This window comes from Emys orbicularis, chromosome 13 (assembly GCF_028017835.1).
Source record: "Emys orbicularis isolate rEmyOrb1 chromosome 13, rEmyOrb1.hap1, whole genome shotgun sequence".
NCBI lineage: Eukaryota > Metazoa > Chordata > Testudines > Emydidae > Emys > Emys orbicularis.
In genome coordinates this window covers 35,222,548-35,243,700 of record NC_088695.1, presented here as the reverse complement: position 1 = coordinate 35,243,700, position 21,153 = coordinate 35,222,548, and the positions used below count along the sequence as shown (strand labels likewise).

The window sequence follows — 21,153 nt, the reverse complement described above, 5'->3', positions numbered from 1 at the left end:
GGTCAATACTGTCTTGATAAAATATGCGTGGCAACATTGTATGTGAAGTTATCAGATTTCCCTGTAAGCTTAAAGACTAACAGATTTATTTGGGCATAAGCTTTCGTGGGTAAAAACCTCACTTCTTCAGATGCAACAAAGTGAGGTTTTTACCCACGAAAGCTTATGCCCAAATAAATCTGTTAGTCTTTAAGGTGCCACCAGACTCCTTGTTGTTTTTGTAGATACAGACTAACACGGCTACCCCGATACTTGACACCCTGTAAGCTGTTATTAACACATGTTCCAACTGAGGTTAGCAAACAGGTCTGTCTCAAACAAAGGAATGAGTGTTCTGCTTAATTTGCATTTAAGCAGTAAATAGAGTCATCAAGCAGGAAGAAAGACAAAGGGAGTTCCAACAGGTGGGGAAAACCAGCAGGAAATATCCTTACATATAGACACTCTGTCTTCTGAATCTCAGCAGGAAATGTTTTCCAAAAGGGGGATTGACACTATAAAAAGGAGGAATAAGTGCCCGAGGTACCCTCTCCTCTCTGCTCATCGATTCACCGCACAAGAAGGGACAAAGTAAGCAGCCATTAAACGGAAGAAGGGGTCCTGGCCTACGAAGTTTGGCCAGTAAGACTATTGAGCGCATGTGGCGAGAAAAGCTTTGCTATGAATTTAACACAGGTTGTTTGGTTAGGCACTAGTTGCGTTTTATCTTTACTTTTCATGTAACCATTTCTGGCTTCTGTGCCTCATTACTTTATTCACTGAAAATCTCTTTGTAGTTAATACATTTGTTTTACTGTTTTATCTAATCCAGTGTGTTTAAATAGAAGTGTCTGAAGAACTATTTGAAATAATAACCTGGCATATTATCATCTTAAAGCGTTAAAGGACTTAACACACATGTATTGTCCAGGAGCGTGCTGGCCAGCACGGGACATATATTTCTAGGGAAAAATCAAAGACTGGGAGTGAGTTGGGGTCACCCTGTACTATACCCAAGGCTGGTATGAGCCCAGGTGTGGCTGTTTGGCTGCAGCTCACAGACAGACGCAGCTGGGAGTAACTTACATGCCAGCGGCTGTTTGGGAGCACTCCAGACTGGAGGTGACAGCAGCAAAGCAATGTGAAGGGCACGCCAGGTAAGAGAGCAGAGGTGACACAGCTATTCATTAGTGTAGATTATACCCTGGGTAGGTCACACCCTCCCAGTGTGAATGCAAAGCTACAGTCATGAAAGTGCTTTTGCTGATATAGCTTATACTGCAGGGGTCGGCAACGTTTGGCACGCGGCTCGCCAGGGTAAGCACCCTAGCGGGCCGGGCCAGTTTATTTACCTGCTGACGTGGCAGGTTCGGCCGATCGCGGCCCCCACTTGCTGCGGTTCGCCGTCCCGGGCCAATGGGGGTGTCGGGAAGCGGCGCGGGCGAGGGATGTGCTGGCCGCGGCTTCCCGCCGCCCCCATTGGCCTGGGACGGCGAACCGCGGCCAGTGGGGGCCACGATCGGCCGAACCTGCCGCGTCAGCAGGTAAATAAACTGGCCCGGCCCGCTAGGGTGCTTACCCTGGCAAGCCATGTGCCAAACGTTGCCGACCCCTGTTATACTGGTTCCCCGAACAAAATACGCTATGCCAGCAAAAGCACTTTCATGCTGCTATAACTGTGTCTACACTAGGGTTATTACCAGTATAGCAACGTCGCAAAAAAATTGCCACCCTTCACAGTGTTGCTAAACCAGCAGGTTTCTGGTCTTACTCACCAGGTTGCTGTTGGTATTTTGTATCCAGTTTGAACTCCTTGCATTCTCCTGTGATCGGTCGCTCCAGGAGTTTGGCTGCGGTCCCACTTCCCAACAACTCCTCCAGCTTGGAGCGGGCAGGGCGGGGCTCTTCCCTGCCGGAGAGCAAAAAGAGTTACAAGTGTCTAGGCAGGGGTGGAAATCATTGAAGCACCGTCTGTCTCCCTCTGCAGACAAACAAGGCTGGGCTCAGGAGCTGACGTGGGAGTGGCTGGCATAACCTTCTAGCATGTGTCTCTCAGTCTGAGCTGCTTCTGGTTCGTTTTTTTAATACCTATATATCTATGAAATTACATTTTTAGCCCTTCTAGTTGCAAGGAAATATTTCCAAGGCTGACCCACTGCAGGACAGCCTGAATGAGTCTGCAGCCAGCTAGCCTGAAACAATAGCTCTGAAGGGTGAGATTTGCTCTTGTTCATCTCAACAGGGTGTTACTTAGACTGGAAGTTCTTTGGGGCAGGGACTGTCCTTTTGTGCTGTGTTTGTACAGCGCCTGACACAATGGGGTCCTGGGCCACCATGAGTGAGGTTCCTAGATGCGACTGCAATACAAATAATTAATAATCACAACCGTTGAAATGGGAACAAAGTTAACTATTTCATCGTTGCTCATTTCAGTCGATAATCCCACAGTAGAGCTGGATATGTGATCAGAACTTCAGTACCGTGCCCCTCCTTCTCCCTTCCCCGTGTCCATGGCTTCGGTCCTGTCTGCCACAACAAGCGCTACGGCACAGCTGTAGTGCTCCAATGAAGCTGCTGTAGCACAGACGCTTCCTACATTGAGGGAAGGGGTTTTCCGTCAATGTAGCTAACCCAGCTCTCGGAGAGGCAGTAGCTAGGTCTTTTGCCGAGCTAGCCGGGCCTACAGTAGGGGTTGGGTTAATCTAACTATGGTGCTCAGGGGGCAAAATTTTTCATAGCCCTGAGGGACGTCACTAGGTCGATCTAATTTTTAAGTGCAGACCCGGCCTTCGAACCACTCCAGCGATACAGAATAGTCATAGCAGTGATTCGGCTTAGGTGATTCATGCCCACGTAGCTCTGGGGTAACAAAGTACTTGTGATATTCTTCTGCTCTTTTTCAATCCCAGGCACTTAATGACTGAAACCCAGCGTGACTAGCTCATGAGTCACTCTGTACTTGATTTCCTAGCAACTCCTTACTCTTCTCCTTTCCTCTCCTGCTTCAGCTCTCCCATCGGACTCTTGCCAAACCCCAGCGCGTCCATCAGGTCATCCCCATCATCTTCAAATGTCAGCTCCTCCCTCCTCCGCACGGGAGCAACAGCGTGGCCAGGAGCCGGGGAGAGAGACATCCCTGTTAAACGGAAGGAAGATCTTTCTTAGCAGAGACTGCTGGGTTTACAGCACTAGTTGAAATCACGCACGACGCTCGTCCCATTGTTGGGATCTTTGACGCCGTCGCCCGTAAATGGTTCTTTTGCAGCCAAAGAACAAATCACTGGGAAGCGACAGAGCATTAGTGCGCTGCTTTGCTGCACACTCTCTCGCTCTTTTGTAAAATGCATCTTTGGATGAATTTGGTGACCATTAACAAGGAGACGTTATTTAGCACTTGCCAGCACTGGGGATGTTACAGGCTCTCAATCCTGCTTTGTAGGATTCCTACTATCACAGTCTGCCCCCAGCCCTACCAACGCATCTCAGACCTACGGCAGCCTCGGCTATTCCAGACTTTGCTTCCACACTCCCAGCACCTCCCGCTATACTAGTCCTGGATGTTCCCCTCTTTCCCAGCCGCTCTACCACCAGAACCTGAGCTTGACCTGCAGTGCCCTCACTATCCCAATCCTGGGCCACCCCAGAGATACCAAATATGCCTTGATTAAAAATCCATTGGGGTGAGACTAAAGCTAGGATTTGAACGCAAGTCCACAGAGGTGAAAGGTCAGTTCATGAATCTACTGTCCCGCTTGTTGATAGTGAGAATGTCCGATGCCCAGGGAGTCCCCGTAAAATGGACAGGTCGATGATTTAAAAGGTGGGAAAAGCAGGGTGTTCATGCCACTGAAGCAAATTACGGAGCAGCCCAAACTAGTTCTGCGGACTAATTCTAGCATGACTCCATACCTTTGGCTGGGCCAGTATGTCTTTCAGGGCTGCTTTTGGTGCCTGTTGGAGGTAACTTCTTAGCAGCATCGTCCTCCTCATCCGATAAAAGCCCTGCCAAAGGATTGTCTAAATCTAGCAATCAGCCCATGGGAATAAAAGGGGAAAAAACAACTGGCATTTGGAAACTGTCTTCTTGGAGCTGGACTATCTGCAAAGAGCTAAATATCAAGACCACCATCTATAACTGGGGATTCTGCATGAGCCAGATCTTGCTCCTGTTGGGAGTCACTGGCAAAATTCAATGGGTCCTTGTGTTTGTATTAGCGCTTGGGAGCGAACTCCTCCTAGGGGTACCTGGAGTTGCAGGTTGAGCTATATTGTCATTGGGAAAGACAGTTTAGCCTATTTTTGCCATAAAGTCTTGGATCTCTCCTATGACCTCAATGTCGGTGTCATGTGAATTTGGACAGTCTCAAAATGCCTATTCCTTGGATGGCAGCTTCCACTGGTGATAAAACACAGCTGTGAATTCAGATTCTGCAAGGAACCCGGTACACCTGAATCTCTCTGGATTTGGGTGATCTCCAGTATCTCAAGAGTTCTATGTATGTTCATGATTTTCTACCCTATTGTCTTCCCTTAAGGGATAATTTATGGGGCTGAAATCACTTGAGATCAGGCCCTCTCTTTGCACTTGCCCTGTCCAGGTATGGAAATGCCACGAGGCCAGTTCTCACATTATCTTAGCCCCACAGGTAGCTGTCTATTGGCCTGATCCAAAGCCCAGTGAAGTCACTGGGATTCTTTCCACTGATTTCAGTAGGCCCTAGAACAGGTAGCATAGACTCCTGGTTAAAACATAGGACTGGAAAAATAAGGAGACATGGATTCTATTTCCAGGTGCTGCGCCACAGTTTCACCATCTATAAAGCTGGTATAATACCTACCTAGCTCACAGGGGTGGGGGGCATTTAAACTATTAATGCTTGTCAAGCACTATACTTCTACAAAATGTTCTATACAAAGATCTCAGTGTGTTACATAGATCATCATTTCAAAAGACATGTGACAATATAACCCTAAATACAGTGCTCCCAGGAATCCCATCCAAAGACCAGAGCCCACCCACACACCCCACTATAGGATAGTTTTTAAGCCAGGTTCCCTGTTCTCTTATGTGGTTGATTTTTAGACTCATCCTCGTCGTCTGTTGAGTAAAGAGAAATGGGAGAGAGAAGATGCAAGGCAGAGTAATGAACTGAAGTCAAATTCACACCCCCCACACTCCTTTATCTCTATGGCATGGTTTTCTCGTGTTACTGTGACAAGCTGCTGTAGAGTTTTTCCTATCTTATGTTCCCCTCATATACATTTGGCAGTGAGATTTACGTGAATTTAGTGCTGGAGAGTGGTGCCTAGAGAACTTGTATGGGATTCTCACATTGCCCCATGACCCCAGTTTGCCTCAACTCCGACCTGTAGAGGGCACCGTTGGGCATGAGAAGGTACTCGGTGTTCATGGCCCATGTAGTCCTTGGCCTCTCTACCAATCCTAGTGATGATTTTTGTGCTATGGCCACATTAGGAACCGCAGTAGGAGATCAGCAACTCATTTCCCATAGGTCACCCTCGTGGTACTTTGAGCTGGAGGAGGTTTAAATGGTGATCTAGAGGAGAAAGACTCTGTCTGTGCCCTGTTACCCATTGACTCTTGCAGCAAACTTATCCTTAAAGGAGATGAAGATCTACTAGTTTCCCAGTAAATTAAAGGCGAGAGTCAAACTGCGAGAGCTGAGAGTGCACAACTGTACCCGCCCAAATCCTACCTTCAAAGGAAAACTTCTTGTACTGCCGCTGGGGGGTGGTGGGAGTGGAGAGGGGTTTCTTTTCAATTCCAGTGGCAGACTCTCCTACAAAAACCATCAGATAGGGGGGTTTGCAGACAGACAGGCAGAGCCCCTTCACTGTCCATGCTCCCCCCCACGTATGGAAATAAGCTATTCAGAGTAAATACAGGGTTAACATTTCCAGCTAGGAGCCTATTTTACTCTCTGCAGTAACCTGAGCATGCATACAACAAGATACAATTCCCCCGAGGGATTCAAGGGTTGGAATATCTTTGGCGAGGGCTCCTCATGCAAACATCTCCCCTCTGGTGGTGTTCTGATCCTGATCCTTAGTTTGTAGATGGATCCTTTATAACCAGTGAGGCCAAAAACCTGGCCGCCAACTTGGGTAACGTTCTGCTGTGGGTCTGAATGCTGCAGCTCCGGTCCATCTCTCACTAGAATCTGTGCCTCCAACTGTCTTCTACAGTAGGTTGCAGCCATACAGCTCAAAAAGGACCCATGTCAAGTCCCCCTTGAACACGATCTGTTTGGGAGCAGCCCCACCCTAAGAGGCTGGATATCAGTGTCCATGGAGCTTTATTATAAGTGTTTCCAGGCACAGCTAATGCATGCAGGCAGGTCGTATGCCACCTATAGTGCTACAATGTGATCCAGAGCCACACTCATCTCTAACGCAGGTGTACAGTGCCACACAGGCTACAGGTCTCAGCGAGCCATGTTCCGTCTCCCCCTGGGCAGCCTGTCTGATTGGATCCAGGCAGAGATCACTGCATACTGGGACCTGTAGATTCCTGGGGCAGCACCTGTGTCTGAAGAGGATGACAGCTATAGTCTGCTTCATGTTATGAGAATAAGGTGCAACCCACAGACTCTGGACAAGTAGCCTGTGTGGCCCTTGGCTGGGCAAAGTCTGGGTGCCCCTAGGTTTATCACTGCATGTAAGTGAGCAGCAAGGGCTGGTTCTAAGTAGGGAACTGTCACTATTTTATTATAATATTGTAGTGCCGAGCAGCTCCAGACACGGCCCAGGACTCCATTGTGCTAGGAGCTGTACAAATGCACACAAAACTCTGTTTTTAATGTTCACAAATGCGAGCCACTGAACATATTTTTAGGCCGTGGTTCAGGTGTAAAACAGATCAAATCCAGCTTTGGTCATGGGACAGTCCCTGTCCCGGAGGATATTCTAGAATCAAATATTCAAAGCCCCAGAGGGCAACAGCTTCATTCAAAGCCCTTTCGCAATCGGCCAGGCCGGATATAAAGGAAGCGCTAGCAGAGGGTCAGCTCATCGCACTCACCTTTCTCAACAGTCGTTAGCTTCCCTGACGTTTTTGCCAGATCACCTGAGGATTCAAGTTTCTCGGAACCCTTTGCCATTGTCCTCCCAGCCCCAGAACTAGACTTCTTTATGCCTAGGAGATCAGCTTCCATGTCATCCATCTCCTGGGAATAAAAATAACATACATGGGAGCATGAAGAACGGAGCTGATGCCCTGGTGCTCAGGCAGTAGAGCATGTGGAGACCGCCTTGTTTTGACATGATATTCTTGAACAAGTGAATATGGACATTTAAACTAAAACTGGGCTGCAGCATGTGCCGCCTTTCTTATCTGCTGGCCAGGGATCGTGTTCTCAGGGCCCTGCTGTCTGCTCTGGAAGGATTTATCCACAGGGTGGCCAGTGGACCTTCATCCCAAACCTGGTTCCCAGTCCAGCTCTAGTCCAAATCACTCCCCAGAGAAGCAAGGGCAGCAGATCTGCCCAGCCTGCATTCTTCACCTTGGGTGGCCACAGGATGTGGCAAAGACTCTGCCACAAAAAGCACATGTCAACGCCAGCAAATGTACTAGCTTCCCTATTTTTCAATACTCACCAGTGGGGAGGTTTTTAACTGGATGTGGCTGGGAAATATTTAAGGAGGAAAAATAAACCGAGGCCTGATGCTGCGAGCCTTCTGCATACATATAAAGTTCATTGCCAGGTCTCAAAGCGCTGATCTAAAGAGGTCCCAGAAACCAAGGACACAACATGGGTCTCTATGAAGAAAAGCTCTTGGAGGAAGAGGTTACAATTAAACACTGATTAAGAGAAACAGGGCTGCAGACCAAGGGCATGTCTATACAGCAGTGAGAGGTGTGGCTGCAACATAGACAGATACACCCAAGCTAACTTTGACCTAGCTAGATCGAGTAACAACAGCAGTGAAGTGGGGACACAGGTGGCAACAGGGACTGTACAAGCCTGCCTGGGTTCCTGTGTATGTACTCGAGCCATTAGCCCGCCTTGCCGCGGCTTCACTGCTATCATTATTTGAGCTAGCTAGGTTAAAGCTAGCCTGGGTACGTCTACATGTGCTGCAGTCATCCCCTGACTGCAGTATAGGCATACCCCAAGAGGGAGAAGTCAGAGGTTAGTTCTAGCATGTCACAGCCACGGTCAGTGCAGTTTGAAGACTAGTGATGTTTTATTCACTTACCTTCAGGGTCTCCAGCAAAGCTTGTGGGTCTACATCTGAGAGGTCGGATCCCTGCGTGCAAAGTCAGGAGAGATGAGATCACACTAACACGCATGTAGCACCAGAGGAGGCTCAAGAAAGCCCAATGCACATAAAAGGCATGTTTTTATTTTGCTTAAGTATTTTCACTTGCCTTGGCACACTCTGCATTCGTTGTTAAATGCCATCTATTCTATATCTATTCCAAAGTGGAAATGAGCCAGTAAGTAAATCAGACAGGCTGTCCTGTCTGCGTTTAAAATAAAGCACCAGGGACTCAGACTGACCAGGTTACAGTGGAGGTAGCGTGTCTACAGCAGTTACACAAGGAGCCTAGGAGTCACGACTTCTGGGTTCTGTTCCTGACTCTACCACTGATTCACTGTGATCCTGGGAAAGTCACTTCAACTCTCTGCACCTCAGCTTTCCTCATGTGTAATACAGGGGTAATAATACACACCCAACTCCCAGGAGCACTATAAGGCCTATTTCAGTCCTGTTTGTAAAGTGCTTTGAGATCCTTTCATTATGCGTCTTCTGAAGCTTGGGAATTTTTCAGTTCCTTAGGAGAACATGGGTGTTTGGGAAACCCTTGAGCCAAGGAACTTTGTTTCCTTGCTGAAATCTGACTGTGATTGGTGGAAGTGACACTACACCAGGAAGAAAACCTGGAGTTTTGCTTTGCTTATCACCAAACAGTGCTTTGTGATTCTTTGTCTGATGGGCATTGACTGTATTTCAATGTAAGTCATCCACCAGGGCTCAGCACCAACTAGGATGTTTGCTTCTCATTCTCCCACCATCCATCCCCATTTTACAACAACTAGAGGGACATCCAAATAAGATCTGCAGTCAATGGGACTCCTAGAATTAAATGAATCCCTATGGGAACTCGGCTGGCTTCAGTGACATTACGGCAGGGCTGAATTTGGTTCTGTGTGTTCATTAGGAACCTCCCCTCACTCAAACTGTCTCTCCTCCTTACCAGCCCCACCCCAGGCCTTAGTTCACCTCTGCTCCTGCACCTTCCTCCGCAGCCATCTTGCTGAAGACACCATCCTCCAAAATGGACCTGCAACAGATGCAGGAGGATTAGGAATCGCCCTGCTACTTGCAGCACACAATCCCAAGAAAGGAGGCCAGGCAGGAGATTACTGCAGAAGCAGGGCCGGCTCCAGGGTTTTGGCCGCCCCAAGCAGCCAAAAAAAAAAAGCCGCGATCACAATCTGCGGCGGCAATTTGGCGGAAGGTCCTTCGCTCCCAGCGGGAGTGAGGGACCGTCCGCCGAATTGCCGCTGAATCGCTGGACCTGCCGCCCCTCTCCGGAGTGGCTGCCCCAAGCACCTGTTTGCCAAGCTGGAGCCGGCCCTGTGCAGAAGCCGTCTGCAGTCTGAAGGAGGGACATGTCTCACTCACAGGGAGAGAAGACTGGGAGACGTCCCTGCAGGGCGGGAGTTATTCTGACCTTTACAAGAGGAGCGTAGGTGGAGTTATGCTAGTGCTAGGATGCTATTTCTTCAGACAGAGCGAAACGCTGCCCTCAGCGTCACCTGCATAACCTTATTAAATGGGGTCCTATTATTTCAGTAGGCTGGTGCAGTTGAGGGAAGAATACACCCGTCAGAGGGATGGAGATTTGAGAGCCAGTGGGATCTGGGCACCAAACTCCTAGTTGTGCCTTTGAAAAAATCTCCCCCTAAAGCAACAACTGTAAAGTCCCAAAATAAATGAGTAGTAGCAAGAAGTGAAACACAGGACATGGCTGAGGAGCTCATGGGGTGCAGGGACACCAGCAAGCAGCATGGTTTGAGCATTGGCCTGCTGAACCCAGGGTTGTGAGTTTAATCCTTGAGGGAGCCATTTAGGGACCTGGGGCAAAAATCTGTCTGGGGATTGGTCCTGCTTTGAGCAGGGGGTTGGACTAAATGACCTCCTGAGGTCCCTTCCAATCCTGATATTCTATGATAAGTCTCCCTCTTCGATCTCTTATTTAATAGCGTGATTCAGACGTACTCACTTTTTGCTGGCTTTGGAGAGGACGTCCCTGGTTCTCCTTCCACTGCCCCCAGGGTGCTGGGAAGGCTTGTTGGATTTAATGGGGGTTTCAACTAGAAACAAATCATGGAGAATATGGAACTTGCTCCAGACCTTTGCTCCAAAAGCTGCATATCAAGTACCACCTTCACTCCTAACCCCCCTCCCACACTGATGTCAGCTGAGGAGCCAAGGACTGAATGGACTGCATGGAAATTAAACATCCCTTTTACCCAGAGGGGGTCCCTAGAGGACAGGGCTGATGCACCGTGGCAGGGGAAGTTTGTGCTTCCACAGCCAATGCTGTAGCTGCTCTATGAAGAAATAGAAGGCTTCATTCTCCAAGGCTGCCAAGCCAGCACGTCTCACCAGCTCTACATCCACATGGGGGGGGGGGGGGGGGGAAGCACCTTTTCAATGTCAGTGAAAGAGCATTTACCATCATCTCCCAGGAGGTCACTGAGCATGTCCTGGATGGAACCTAGAATGGAACAGAGCAAGGCCATCCCATGAGGGGAGCTGGGCAACACGTGGACTAAAAGCAGTTTTTCAGACATTCAGAGAGCACTTGATCTAATCGAAAGCCTCCAATCTCAAGCACAGATGCATCATCAGCATAAGGTCTGGGGTTCCTCCTGATCAGCCTAAAGATGATGGATGAAATCCTGGCCCGACTGAAGTTGACGGCAAAACTTCCATTGACTTCAATGGGGCCAAGTTTCCAGCCCATATCTTGTGAACACAAGAAAGTGTGGCCCAGATGGGGCTCTCGATAGAGAAGTTTGCCCTCACCTGGCCAAAGTAGGGGGTTTCTTTATTTATTAGATTTGCAAGATGCCCCCCATCACTCAGTCGCTGGGCACATGTAAAGATTAAAGTAATCTAATGAGGCTCTCATTCTAATATGTGAAGGACCCACAAAGGCTTAGAAAGCCAGAAGCTGTTCTGTACTGTGGCAGCATACAATGGAGGGAGACAGCCTCTGTCATATCAACAGGGAATTGAGGCTGATGGCGGGGGGAAGAACAAGTTGAGGTTGAAAAAGGTATAGTCTCCACTGGATCTGCATAATTCCCCATGGGACGGAAACATGCCCCTATGTGCAAGGTTGCCTGATTTAAGAGGCAGCTGAATTTCTCCGCTGATTCAGCAATACCTTAACACAAGCAATACTAACACTTCACATGTTCATATCTTGGAGACAAGGAACCTGAAGCCAGTAGCCAGGATTCCCCCTTGTACCTGTGGGGGTGTCAGTGACCCCTCAGCGTTGGTGTACCTTTACCCCACCTCTTCTCAAACAGCCCAAAGGGTAGCGTAGTGAGAAACACACAAGTGTACATACCTTTTAAACCTTTCTTGAGTTTTGCAGCCTAACAGAAAAAGAAAAGTTCCCTTGTTACAAGAATAAAAGCACTGAAAGCAAGACTTGTCGTCTAACTTGGACTTTTCATGCAAGACGTTAATTCTCTGCATCACAGAACTGCCGTTCAGATAATTCATGGGCCAGATTCATCCCACATCTGACATGTCACAATCACCACAGTGAACTCTGGGTCATCCATCTAGGAAGTCAGACTCCTCCACACAACCCCAAACAACACTAGAAATCCTCCTCAATGGAGTCTGCACCAGGTTATGAACAAAGATTACTATAGGAGACTGCAACCAGCATAGTTCCTTCTGAGCAAACGGGATTTGCCATCAAAACCTGCCAGCACACCTGAGCCAGTGCATGTCACAGAAATGAAATCAAAGTGATTCTGTTCTAGAGAACATGAGACTGCTATCCAATAGTGTTTACTTTATCCTTACCATCTCATGGCTTCCAACAGTTCTCCCTCGCCGGTGATTCAGTTTATACAGCCCTTCAGTCTTCACCTTCACATACTGTAGAATCCTTTAGTACAGAGCTCATATATACTTGATCCTCACCTAGGGAAAGGGAGAGTTAAAACTTCCTGATTCACCTTCATGTTCAACAGGAGCTTTGTGAAATGGAATTCCTTTTGCAGTCGAGACGTCAAGTTTTTGATCTCTCTGCTTTCTCAAACTCACTCATTAGAATAAAGTGATTTCCTTAGGAAAACCATAAAATGCTTCAAAGCCATTAACAAGTTAATTAAGCCTTGAAATACTCCTGTGTGGTGGGTAAATGTGATTATTCCTGTTTCATACACATGTACATTTAGGCACAGAGAGTGTGTCAGTGATTTGCCTGTCTGCTTATCTTTCGGGATTGCTTGTCAAATACTCACCAAACTAATATTTGGGGGCTAAGTAAATCAAGTCAAATGGCAAACCAGGGGCAGGGCTGGGAATATAATCCACATTGTCTGCTGTGCCCAAAACCCCAGAGTATCCTTCCTCTCACACTAAATTAAGCATTTTTTTGATTGCCTATAAAGTAGACATACCCAAACTTCACTCAGCTGTGAACCCCATGGGCACCTTGCCAGGATCAGGAAGGTCACATTCAATTTGTATAAAATGGAGCAGATTATAATCATCCTTGATTTGATTTAAAGAGGTAGAGCCCACAGAAACTCCAGATCCCAGCATGTAATGCTGCTTCTTGATCTGATCGGTCTAGTAATACACAGATGTGGACTGAAAAGACTGCAGGTCCCAGCATGTAATGCTCCTCGAGCCAAGCAGCCCTTTAACACACAGAATACAGCCTGCAGCAACAGCAGGCCCTGCTCAGCTCCATCTTGCTTCCAGTAACCCTGAAGTAGGGATGTGGGCTTCAAGTTCCCAAGCGCAACATGCATCTACTGTTTGGATCAAGATGGAGCACTGCATGCTGGGACCTGATATGTCCACATACAGCTTGGCTCAGGGTGGGCCTTGGACTTGTCTGTGACCTGTGTCCTCTTTAGTAAACACAGGCCCTGCAGACAGCATTTAGATCACACTTCATTCAAATCATTATCGCTGCCATCCCGATTGGAGGCAAGTGCCTCCTACAGGAGTTAAAACCCACTGTCCACTTGTCAGTGGCAAGTAGCAACTTTCTCTCACGAATGGAGGAATCTGGTTTAGCAGCTTGTGCAAACTTTCAGGAGCGTTTCTAGCCGCCAGATCAGTGATCTCTTCCTGAGTCTGCAGACAGACAATTCCATTGCCCCAGTTACTGCTCAGGGCCGTCCATGTTCCAGTCGCCTCCATTTCCACCGGGGCTTTTCAGAACCCCCTGGGCAGCAATGAAGCTGAGGTCACTGGCATGGGGGTCACTCATCCTGCTGCTCCTGGGGAAAGCTCTGAGCAGCAGCAGAGGAAGAGGCGCTGGGGGATGGAGAGGGAAGAGCAGCAGGTGGGAGGAGAGGAACAGAGGGAAAAGCCCTTTCCAGCAGCAGGGAGGGCTGGTTGGTTTCAAGGGGCTCAGACACCGACCGACTAGCCAGGGGTTGGTACAGAAGGTGACGCCCACAAGCAGCTGAGCTGATGGCGTTAGAGCGCCCCCAGCCCTGCCCCTGGCTAGCAGGGGATCTCTCCCCCGCTTCACTGCACCCCCGCGGCTCAGGCTCCATGGCCGGGCACCGGCCCGCCCCGGATAACGCCCGAAGCGCGGCGGGGGAGCACCCTGGTTACCATAGCGCCCAGCCTCCAGCCCCAGAGAACACCCCCCACCCCCCGGGGGCGGGCAGACCGCCACCCCCTCTCCCCGGATATGCTACAATGTACCCCCCCCCCCCGCGCCCGGAGACAGGCAACAACACTCCAGCTCTCACCCTCTGGCCGCAGGGATCCTGCCCGGGACACCGGGAGCCGAGATCCCAAGGGACTCCGGGAGTTGTAGTTCCTTGGCCAGTTTCTTTCTTGGAGAGCCGGCTCTGAAGCAGGAAAGGAACTACATCTCCCAGCATTCCCTTGGTGGCTATCAACAGGAAAGGGAGGGGGAGGGAGTGGAGAAGCTGCCGGGGCTGATGAGACCCCAGTCCCGGTGGACGGCGCGGTGAGCTGCTGCCCAGCCTCCGAAATCATCCAGGCTGCACCTTCTGCGCGAATAAGTGCTAGCTGAGAGGTGCATGGGAATTGGGGGTCCCTGCTGCAGGGGGTGGGCCTCTCAGGTACTTAAAGCCATGGCCTGGAAGAGAGAAGCACCTAACTGCAGAGTCTCTGGCTGCCTAGGGCCAGCAATGAGTATTGGGAGGCCCTAGTGCTGCAAGGTTCAAGCATGCTCAGGCTGGGAATTGCCCCCGCTCCTAGGGCTAGTAGCTAGGGTTGCCAACTTTCTAATCGCACAAAACCGAACACCCTAGCCCTGGCCTCGCCCTGTCCCTGAGGCCCCACACCCCACTCACTACATTCCCCCTCCCTCATTTTCATGGGCTGGGGCAGGGGGTTGGGGTGCAGGAGGGGGTACAGGCTCTAGGGTGGAACCAGGGATAAGGGGTTCAGGGTGTGGGAGGGGACTCTGGGCTGGGGGAGTGGGGTGCCGGGGGGGGGGTGAGAGCTCCGGCTGGGGTTGTAGGCTCTGGGGTGGGGCTGGGGATGAGGGGTTTGGGATGCAGGAGGGGGCTTTGGGGGGGCGAGCTCAGGACTGGGGCAGGGGCTCGGGTTGGAGCGTGGGCTTATCTTGGGCAGCTCCTGAGCAGCAGGGCTAAGGCAGGATCCCTGCCTGTCCTGGTACTACACTGCACCCCAGAAGCAGCCAGTAGGTCTGGCTCCTAGGCAGGAGGCTCTGTGCACTGCTCTCACCTGCAGGCACTGCCCCCGCCCCAGCTCCCATTGGCTGCAGTTCCGGGCCAATGGGAGTGCGGAGCCAGTGCTTGGGGTGGAGGCAGCACGTGGAGCCCCATGGCCCCCCGTCTAGGAACCAGACCTTCTGGCCACTTCCGGGGTGCAGCACGGTGCCAGAACAGGTAGGGACTAGCCTGCCTTAGACCCGCAGCACCATCGACCAGACTTTTAACGGCCTGGTCGGCAGTGCTGACCGGAGCCACCAGGATCCCTTTTTGACCGGGCATTCTGGTCAAAAAACAGACACCTGACAACCCTACTAGTAGCTGTAGGTGTCTAAGTAATTGGCCCCATGGCTGCAGCCAGAGAAGCTACAGCTCCATGACTGCCAGGGGCCTTTAAGCTGGGAGCAGACAAAGAAACTGGAGTGAACCTCAAGGAACAGAGGTCACCAGTGGGAAAGGAATGTCAAGGGGAGCAGGGAAAGAGGAAGCAGGTCAGGCTTGCAGGGGGAGAATAGGACCAGGTGGCTGGGGAGCACCTCCCAGGTAGAAGGGAAAGAAGCATGGCGAGTGGTGGTGGTGACCAGGTAGTAGAACAGCATGTAGCTGGGAGCAGAGTGAGAAAGAAGGCTGCAGGTTCCCAGGGGCTAAGTGCTCACTGAGCCAGGGTTGGGGAAATGGTATTTGCAAGTGGGTTGCTCAAATGGCAGGACAGGCCCAAATGGGAGAGGGATGTGTCAGAACTTATCAGGTATCTGCTGGCTGTGGAAGTTTATTGAGTTGAGGCAAGGACCACATACAGTCACTAGTGAAATAGGGTGGTACTGGAGATATGGCTACAGAACTTATGAACGAGGAAAGAGATAAAACTATGGGGAGCTTTCCCTGATCACTATGAAAGTTCTGCTCCCTGCGGACACTGGTAAACCCACATAGGTACAGCTCAATGAGAGAAACTAGGGCCTGAGGAAGCTGTGTATAGCAATACATAGAGTCTTGCAGAGGTGTGTAATCAATATGGAAAAGGTCTGAGATTGAAGAGTTTCAGACATTGGATTTCTCTAAGTGCTAGGCTGTAGCTGGTACCTACATCCACTCTGTGCACACACACGCAAATGTCAGCACGACAGCTGAAAAGGACACTACTCCACAGTGATGCAAGTGTTGGTAGAGCTCAAAGCCCACTTTCTAGACACGCAGGCTGCCCAGATGGAAGATGAGGATACATATTTAAGAACTCTAGGTATACACTAAGCAGGGTGATGATGGAGTTCATCAATGCAGCTGCCCAGGAAGAGATTTGGTGTCTGCTTTAGGCCAAAGGCAGCTAGATTAACTCCTGAATAGAGGCCCTCCTCTAATCTCCAGTAAGTAAGTAGAAAAGGGGAAGCTTACTTAAGAACATAGACATAGAATATCAGGGTTGGAAGGGACCTCAGGAGATCATACATTGAGCTCACTCAGAAGCAGTTGCTAGGGAGAAAGTATATTAATTGAACATAGCCACACTGGGTCAGATCAATGGTCCACCTAGGCCAATATCCTGTCTCAGATGGTGGCCAGTGTCAGATGCTCCTGAGGGAATGAATAGAACATGGCAATTTAAGTGATCCATCCCTTGTTGGCCTGTCCCAGCTTCTGCAGCATGGGGCTGCATCCCTGATCATATTGGCTAATAGTCATTGATGGTCAGGGATCCTATCCTCCACCAACTTATCTAATTCTTTGTTTAACCCAATTATACTTTTAGCCTTCACAACATCCCCTGGCATGGAGTTCCACAGATTGACTGTGCATCGTGTGAAGTACTTCCTTTTGTTTTAAATTTGCTATTACTTTCATCTGGTGGTCCCGTGTTCTGTGAAGGGAGCAGATAACTAACACTTCCCTATTCATTTTCTCTACTCCATTCATGATTTTATAGACCTTTATTGTATTTCCCCACCTCCCTCATCTCTTTTTCAAGCTGAACAATCCTAGTATTTTTCCCTCTCTCCTCATATGGAAGCTTTTCCATACCCCTAATCATTTTCATTGCCCTTCTCTGCAACTTTTCAAATTTTAATATATCTTTTGTGAGACAAGGTGACCAGAACTGCAAGCAGTATTCAAGGGGTGGGCGTACCATGGATTTATAGGGTGATACCATAATTTCTGTTATCTTTGTCCTAATGGTTCCTAACATTCTGTTATCTGATCAATGTGCAATGGCGGTCACAAAAGCTGTTGTCAGGGAACTATCCATGACGACTACAAGATCTTTTTCTTGAGTGGTAACGGCTAATTTAGACCCCATCATTTTGTTTGAACAGTTAGGATTTTTTTCCAAATGTGCATTACTTCACAACATTAATTTCATCTGCCATTTTGTTGCCCAGTCACCCAGTTTTGCGAAATCTCTATGGGAACTCTGCAGCCAATTTTGGACATAACTATCTTGAGGTATAAGGGATTACTGGGAAGTGTCTTCTTAAAGTTATCCCATAGAATGCCTCGCACCGTGAATATAACTTGCAAATATGACTGGTGCAGAGTGGTTATGGAAGTGTAAGCAAGACCTTAATTTGAGTACAGGAGCAGGGCCCTTTGAAGTAGGGTGGCAGCAAAATCAGTACTGCCCATCTACTGTATCCACAGCTTAGATTGAACCAGTGCTGACTGGAGCAGTTAGACTTGCCCAGCCCATGAACACTTGTGAACCAATACAAACACTTGTGTAGTAAATATGAGGCTTTACCAATTTGCCAGGTATTTGAAGCAGCCCTACATGAGCCAAAGCTCTGAAGTGTATATTGGTCTTAAGATACGTCCTGGGTACTTACTGCTTTAGCAAATATAGCAGAGGAACAACTTGAACTGAGCATGGCAGATGGGGGAAATCATTACCAAGAAACCATAGAAAACAAATTGCAAAGGAATGTTTCTTGTAAACAGTGCAACACTGAATGTAAATATTGCACTGTTTACAAGAAACAATATCCATTTCTTAAACAATCACTCCAATAGAAATTTCATACCAGACAGGTTGAGAGTAACTGATCAAATCTAAGGAGCAAGAAATATAGTTTGCCAAAAGTAGTTCAAGCCACCTATCTCTGCACCAAACTTGATTGAAACTTCTGGAAGCAGCATTTTAACAAGCATGACAGAGCTCACATGAACAGGATTACCTTCAAACTAGCATTGAACAGAAATTAAAAGATAGCTAATGTCTTTCCTATCTAGTCCAGCTCCTTAGACAAGTATAGAATTGTTTCCTTCACTATGTTTTTCTAATCCTTTTCCAGTCATTTAAAATGTCTGGAGGGAGTGTGGTGCAGGTGCTTTCCTTGGAAGACTTTCAGTCTTTGCCGAGAAGCATCCCCTAATTAAAATACCAAAATCTCAGAGATCTTGTGTTCAATGAAACCCAGTTCAGTAGCCTATAAATTGCATGATTATGTGAAGCATATATTTTGACAAGCAATGCAATTATCTGACTTAGCGCTTGTCTACATTTAAAATACTACACTGGCACAGCTGCGTTGCTGTAGTGCTTCAGCATAGATGCCACCTTAGCTGATGGAAGGGGTTCTTCCATCAGCCTCAGTAAATCCACCCCCATGAAAGATGGTAGCTACGTTGACAGTAGAATTCTTCTGTCAACCTAGTGCTATCTACACAGGGACTGATGTCGGCTTAACAGCTCTGCTCAGGGGTGCAGATTCTTCACACCCCTGATCAACATAGTTAAACAGATCTAATTTTCTAGTGTAGACCAGGCCCTAGCAGTCACTTGCTTACGCTAAACAGGTACTATTACACTTCAGGAAACAATTAATTTAATTTTGTTGTGCGAAAGCGATGAGTTAACATGGTAGAGCACCATGACAAGCTATAAATTGACATGCTTCAGCCATTATCAATATTACAATTTATCATTTCTGCCAAGTGGTAACATTTAGTTTTTAAGAGGATTAACTACCAATCAGTTCAGAAAAGATTGGGTGAATCATTAAAATTGTTGTAGCTCATTAGAAATAAACAAAGCAGACACCATTTGCTAACAAATATGATAGTTTTGCCCTATTTTTTTTTTTATGAGGTGATATTTGTGTTGGCAATTATTTTTTTAAAAGGCTTCTGCGCAATAAAGAAGTTTCTAGCTACCTTTACTCTATCATTAGTACTATGCTATATTCTGTTTACTGTTCTAGAGTGCTCTGAGAATCAAAGTAGAAGGTAACATTAAAAATAAGTGAATTAACAAATTGATCTGACAGACAGTTTTGGGAAGTTTAGTAATACAGTTGGGCTGAAAGATAAAGCCATCCGATTTTTTACACTACTGATTGGTAGCAGCTCTAGAACCTGTCGCCACCAAAAAAAGCCGTTTGGCTCCAATCTTATCAGTTTAATAGACGATTCTACTCCATCCAATGTGTTAGAAGAATCAATGCAGACACATGCACAAGAGTTAGAAAATGAAAGAATTTGCAACTGTTTTGTTTGAAAATGAGTTTCTGTAGTTTATTAAGTCTGTACATATATTCTGCTAGTGATGTTCTTTATCAATCTTTAACCCTTCCCCTGCGGATTCTCCAATGCCCCTTGTCAACAGTGTTCCACTGAATTAAGTGGAAGGCAAGGGCACACTTATTATACTGAACAGCACAGAAGATACATTTGACCTGGAAGGTTCAGCAGCAAAAAGTTTTGATTTTTAAAAAAATTATGTATGTCAGTCCAGGTTTAATACACTGAGCTACCCTTTCTAGTTGAAGAGATTAGTGCAAAAATGCCTCTGTGGAAATGTTGTCCAAAGCTAGAGACTTTCACAACAGGGTGCCAAAACACTTAGAGACCCAGCTTCTCCAGAGGTTTAGTCTCATCTCTGGACCACAGGATTACGGCTTGTCCTGAAGGGAGCTCTTTAAAAACTTAAAGTTGCTGCTCTTCACTTGTTTTGGAAAAAGGATTTCTGTAAGAGGACAAACAAACCGTTTTCCGGGACTATGATTTCACAGAGGATTGGTTAAAAGCTAAGTCTTTAATCTGTTAATACAGAAAGCAATTGTGTAAGTCTCAATTCAGTACTAAAAGGGACATTTTTAAACATTTCAGAGAAATCTCATTGGAAGTTAACGGGGAAAAGACAGCAGATGTTCCACTAGGACACCAGTTCTCAAACTATGGGGCGTGCTTCCCAAGGGAGGCGCAGGAATGCGTCAAGGGTTTTGGTTTTTTAAAAGAGCTCTGGCTGTTAACTCCGAGTGGCTGGGGCTCATGCAGAAGGGCTGTGCACACACAAGAGGCAGGGATAAAGGGGGCAGCTGGAGCCTCACCACGTGGGCTCGGGCTTTCCTTCCCCCATTTGCTCAATCCCTCACCTAGAGGTGGCAGAGCTCTGGCTGTCAGCCCTGGAGTGGAAGCAGCAGCACAGAAAGAAGACGGGTGGTAATGGGGCGTTGCGACCCTTATTTCAGTGCTGCTGCTGGCACGGCGTTGCCTTCAGAGCTGGGTGCCCAGCCAGCAGCCGCTGCTCTGCCTTCAGAGCTGGGTGGTGGTATATACACTGGGGCGCATAAACGACTACCGACACAAAGAAGGAGGGGCCTGATCAAAGAAGTTTGAGAACCATTGCACTAGGAGAGACTGTTGAAAGTTTCCATGCAACACATGTTTGGACACAGTACATCACAGAGCAAGACCAATGGGGCTAAAAGACCCCAAACCAACCAACTTTTGCTATCAAATACTGGCAAGCACTAGTTGCACAATTGGTCAGGTTTGCAATTTCCCACCAGCAAATATGGCTTTTGACAGCATACTTATATATTAGTATTTGTAAAGTGCTTTGCAGATGTGAGGTACTATGGAAACTTCAAAGATTAAAAAGATGGCAGAACTCCCATTAACTTGCTCCTGGCTGAAATGTGCCTTGTTGGGGGAAGGGGAGGGACAGAATAGTGTCACTGTTTTCTCTCCAAAGCTGCCATTAGTTGAGAGCCTCAAAGAGGGGAGGGTGCCAGTGATGGACATGGGGGTGATTGCGGGTCGAAGAAAGGATGGAATGGAATACCAGGGAGAAAGCTCACTGGATGATTTGATTGAGGATGAGCTCCAGAGGGGAAAAAGGGGATATAATTCCGAAGTGCATCTGGAAGGTCCTGATACAGGGAAGGAGGTTCAGTGCTGTGCCCAGAGAGACAGGAGTAATTAACTGGGAGAGAGA

General features: G+C 48.0%; 1 protein-coding gene across 1 annotated transcript in view; it reads right to left on the bottom strand.

The window, feature by feature from the left end:
• The window catches only part of FBF1 (Fas binding factor 1), a 34,072-nt gene extending 20,041 nt beyond the window's left edge, over positions 1–14,031 (bottom strand). The window contains exons 1-13 of the mRNA XM_065415609.1: positions 13,986–14,031; positions 12,067–12,186; positions 11,597–11,624; positions 10,691–10,732; positions 10,235–10,325; positions 9,229–9,289; positions 8,200–8,250; positions 7,022–7,166; positions 5,697–5,780; positions 5,048–5,077; positions 3,889–4,002; positions 2,962–3,115; positions 1,755–1,888 (exon numbers count right to left, since the gene is read on the bottom strand). Coding sequence (XP_065271681.1) covers positions 1,755–1,888; positions 2,962–3,115; positions 3,889–4,002; positions 5,048–5,077; positions 5,697–5,780; positions 7,022–7,166; positions 8,200–8,250; positions 9,229–9,289; positions 10,235–10,325; positions 10,691–10,732; positions 11,597–11,624; positions 12,067–12,069 — 937 coding nt within the window. The 5' untranslated portion in view covers positions 12,070–12,186; positions 13,986–14,031. The remainder of the gene's footprint in view (positions 1–1,754; positions 1,889–2,961; positions 3,116–3,888; positions 4,003–5,047; positions 5,078–5,696; positions 5,781–7,021; positions 7,167–8,199; positions 8,251–9,228; positions 9,290–10,234; positions 10,326–10,690; positions 10,733–11,596; positions 11,625–12,066; positions 12,187–13,985) is intronic.
• Positions 14,032–21,153: the final 7,122 nt, after the last annotated feature.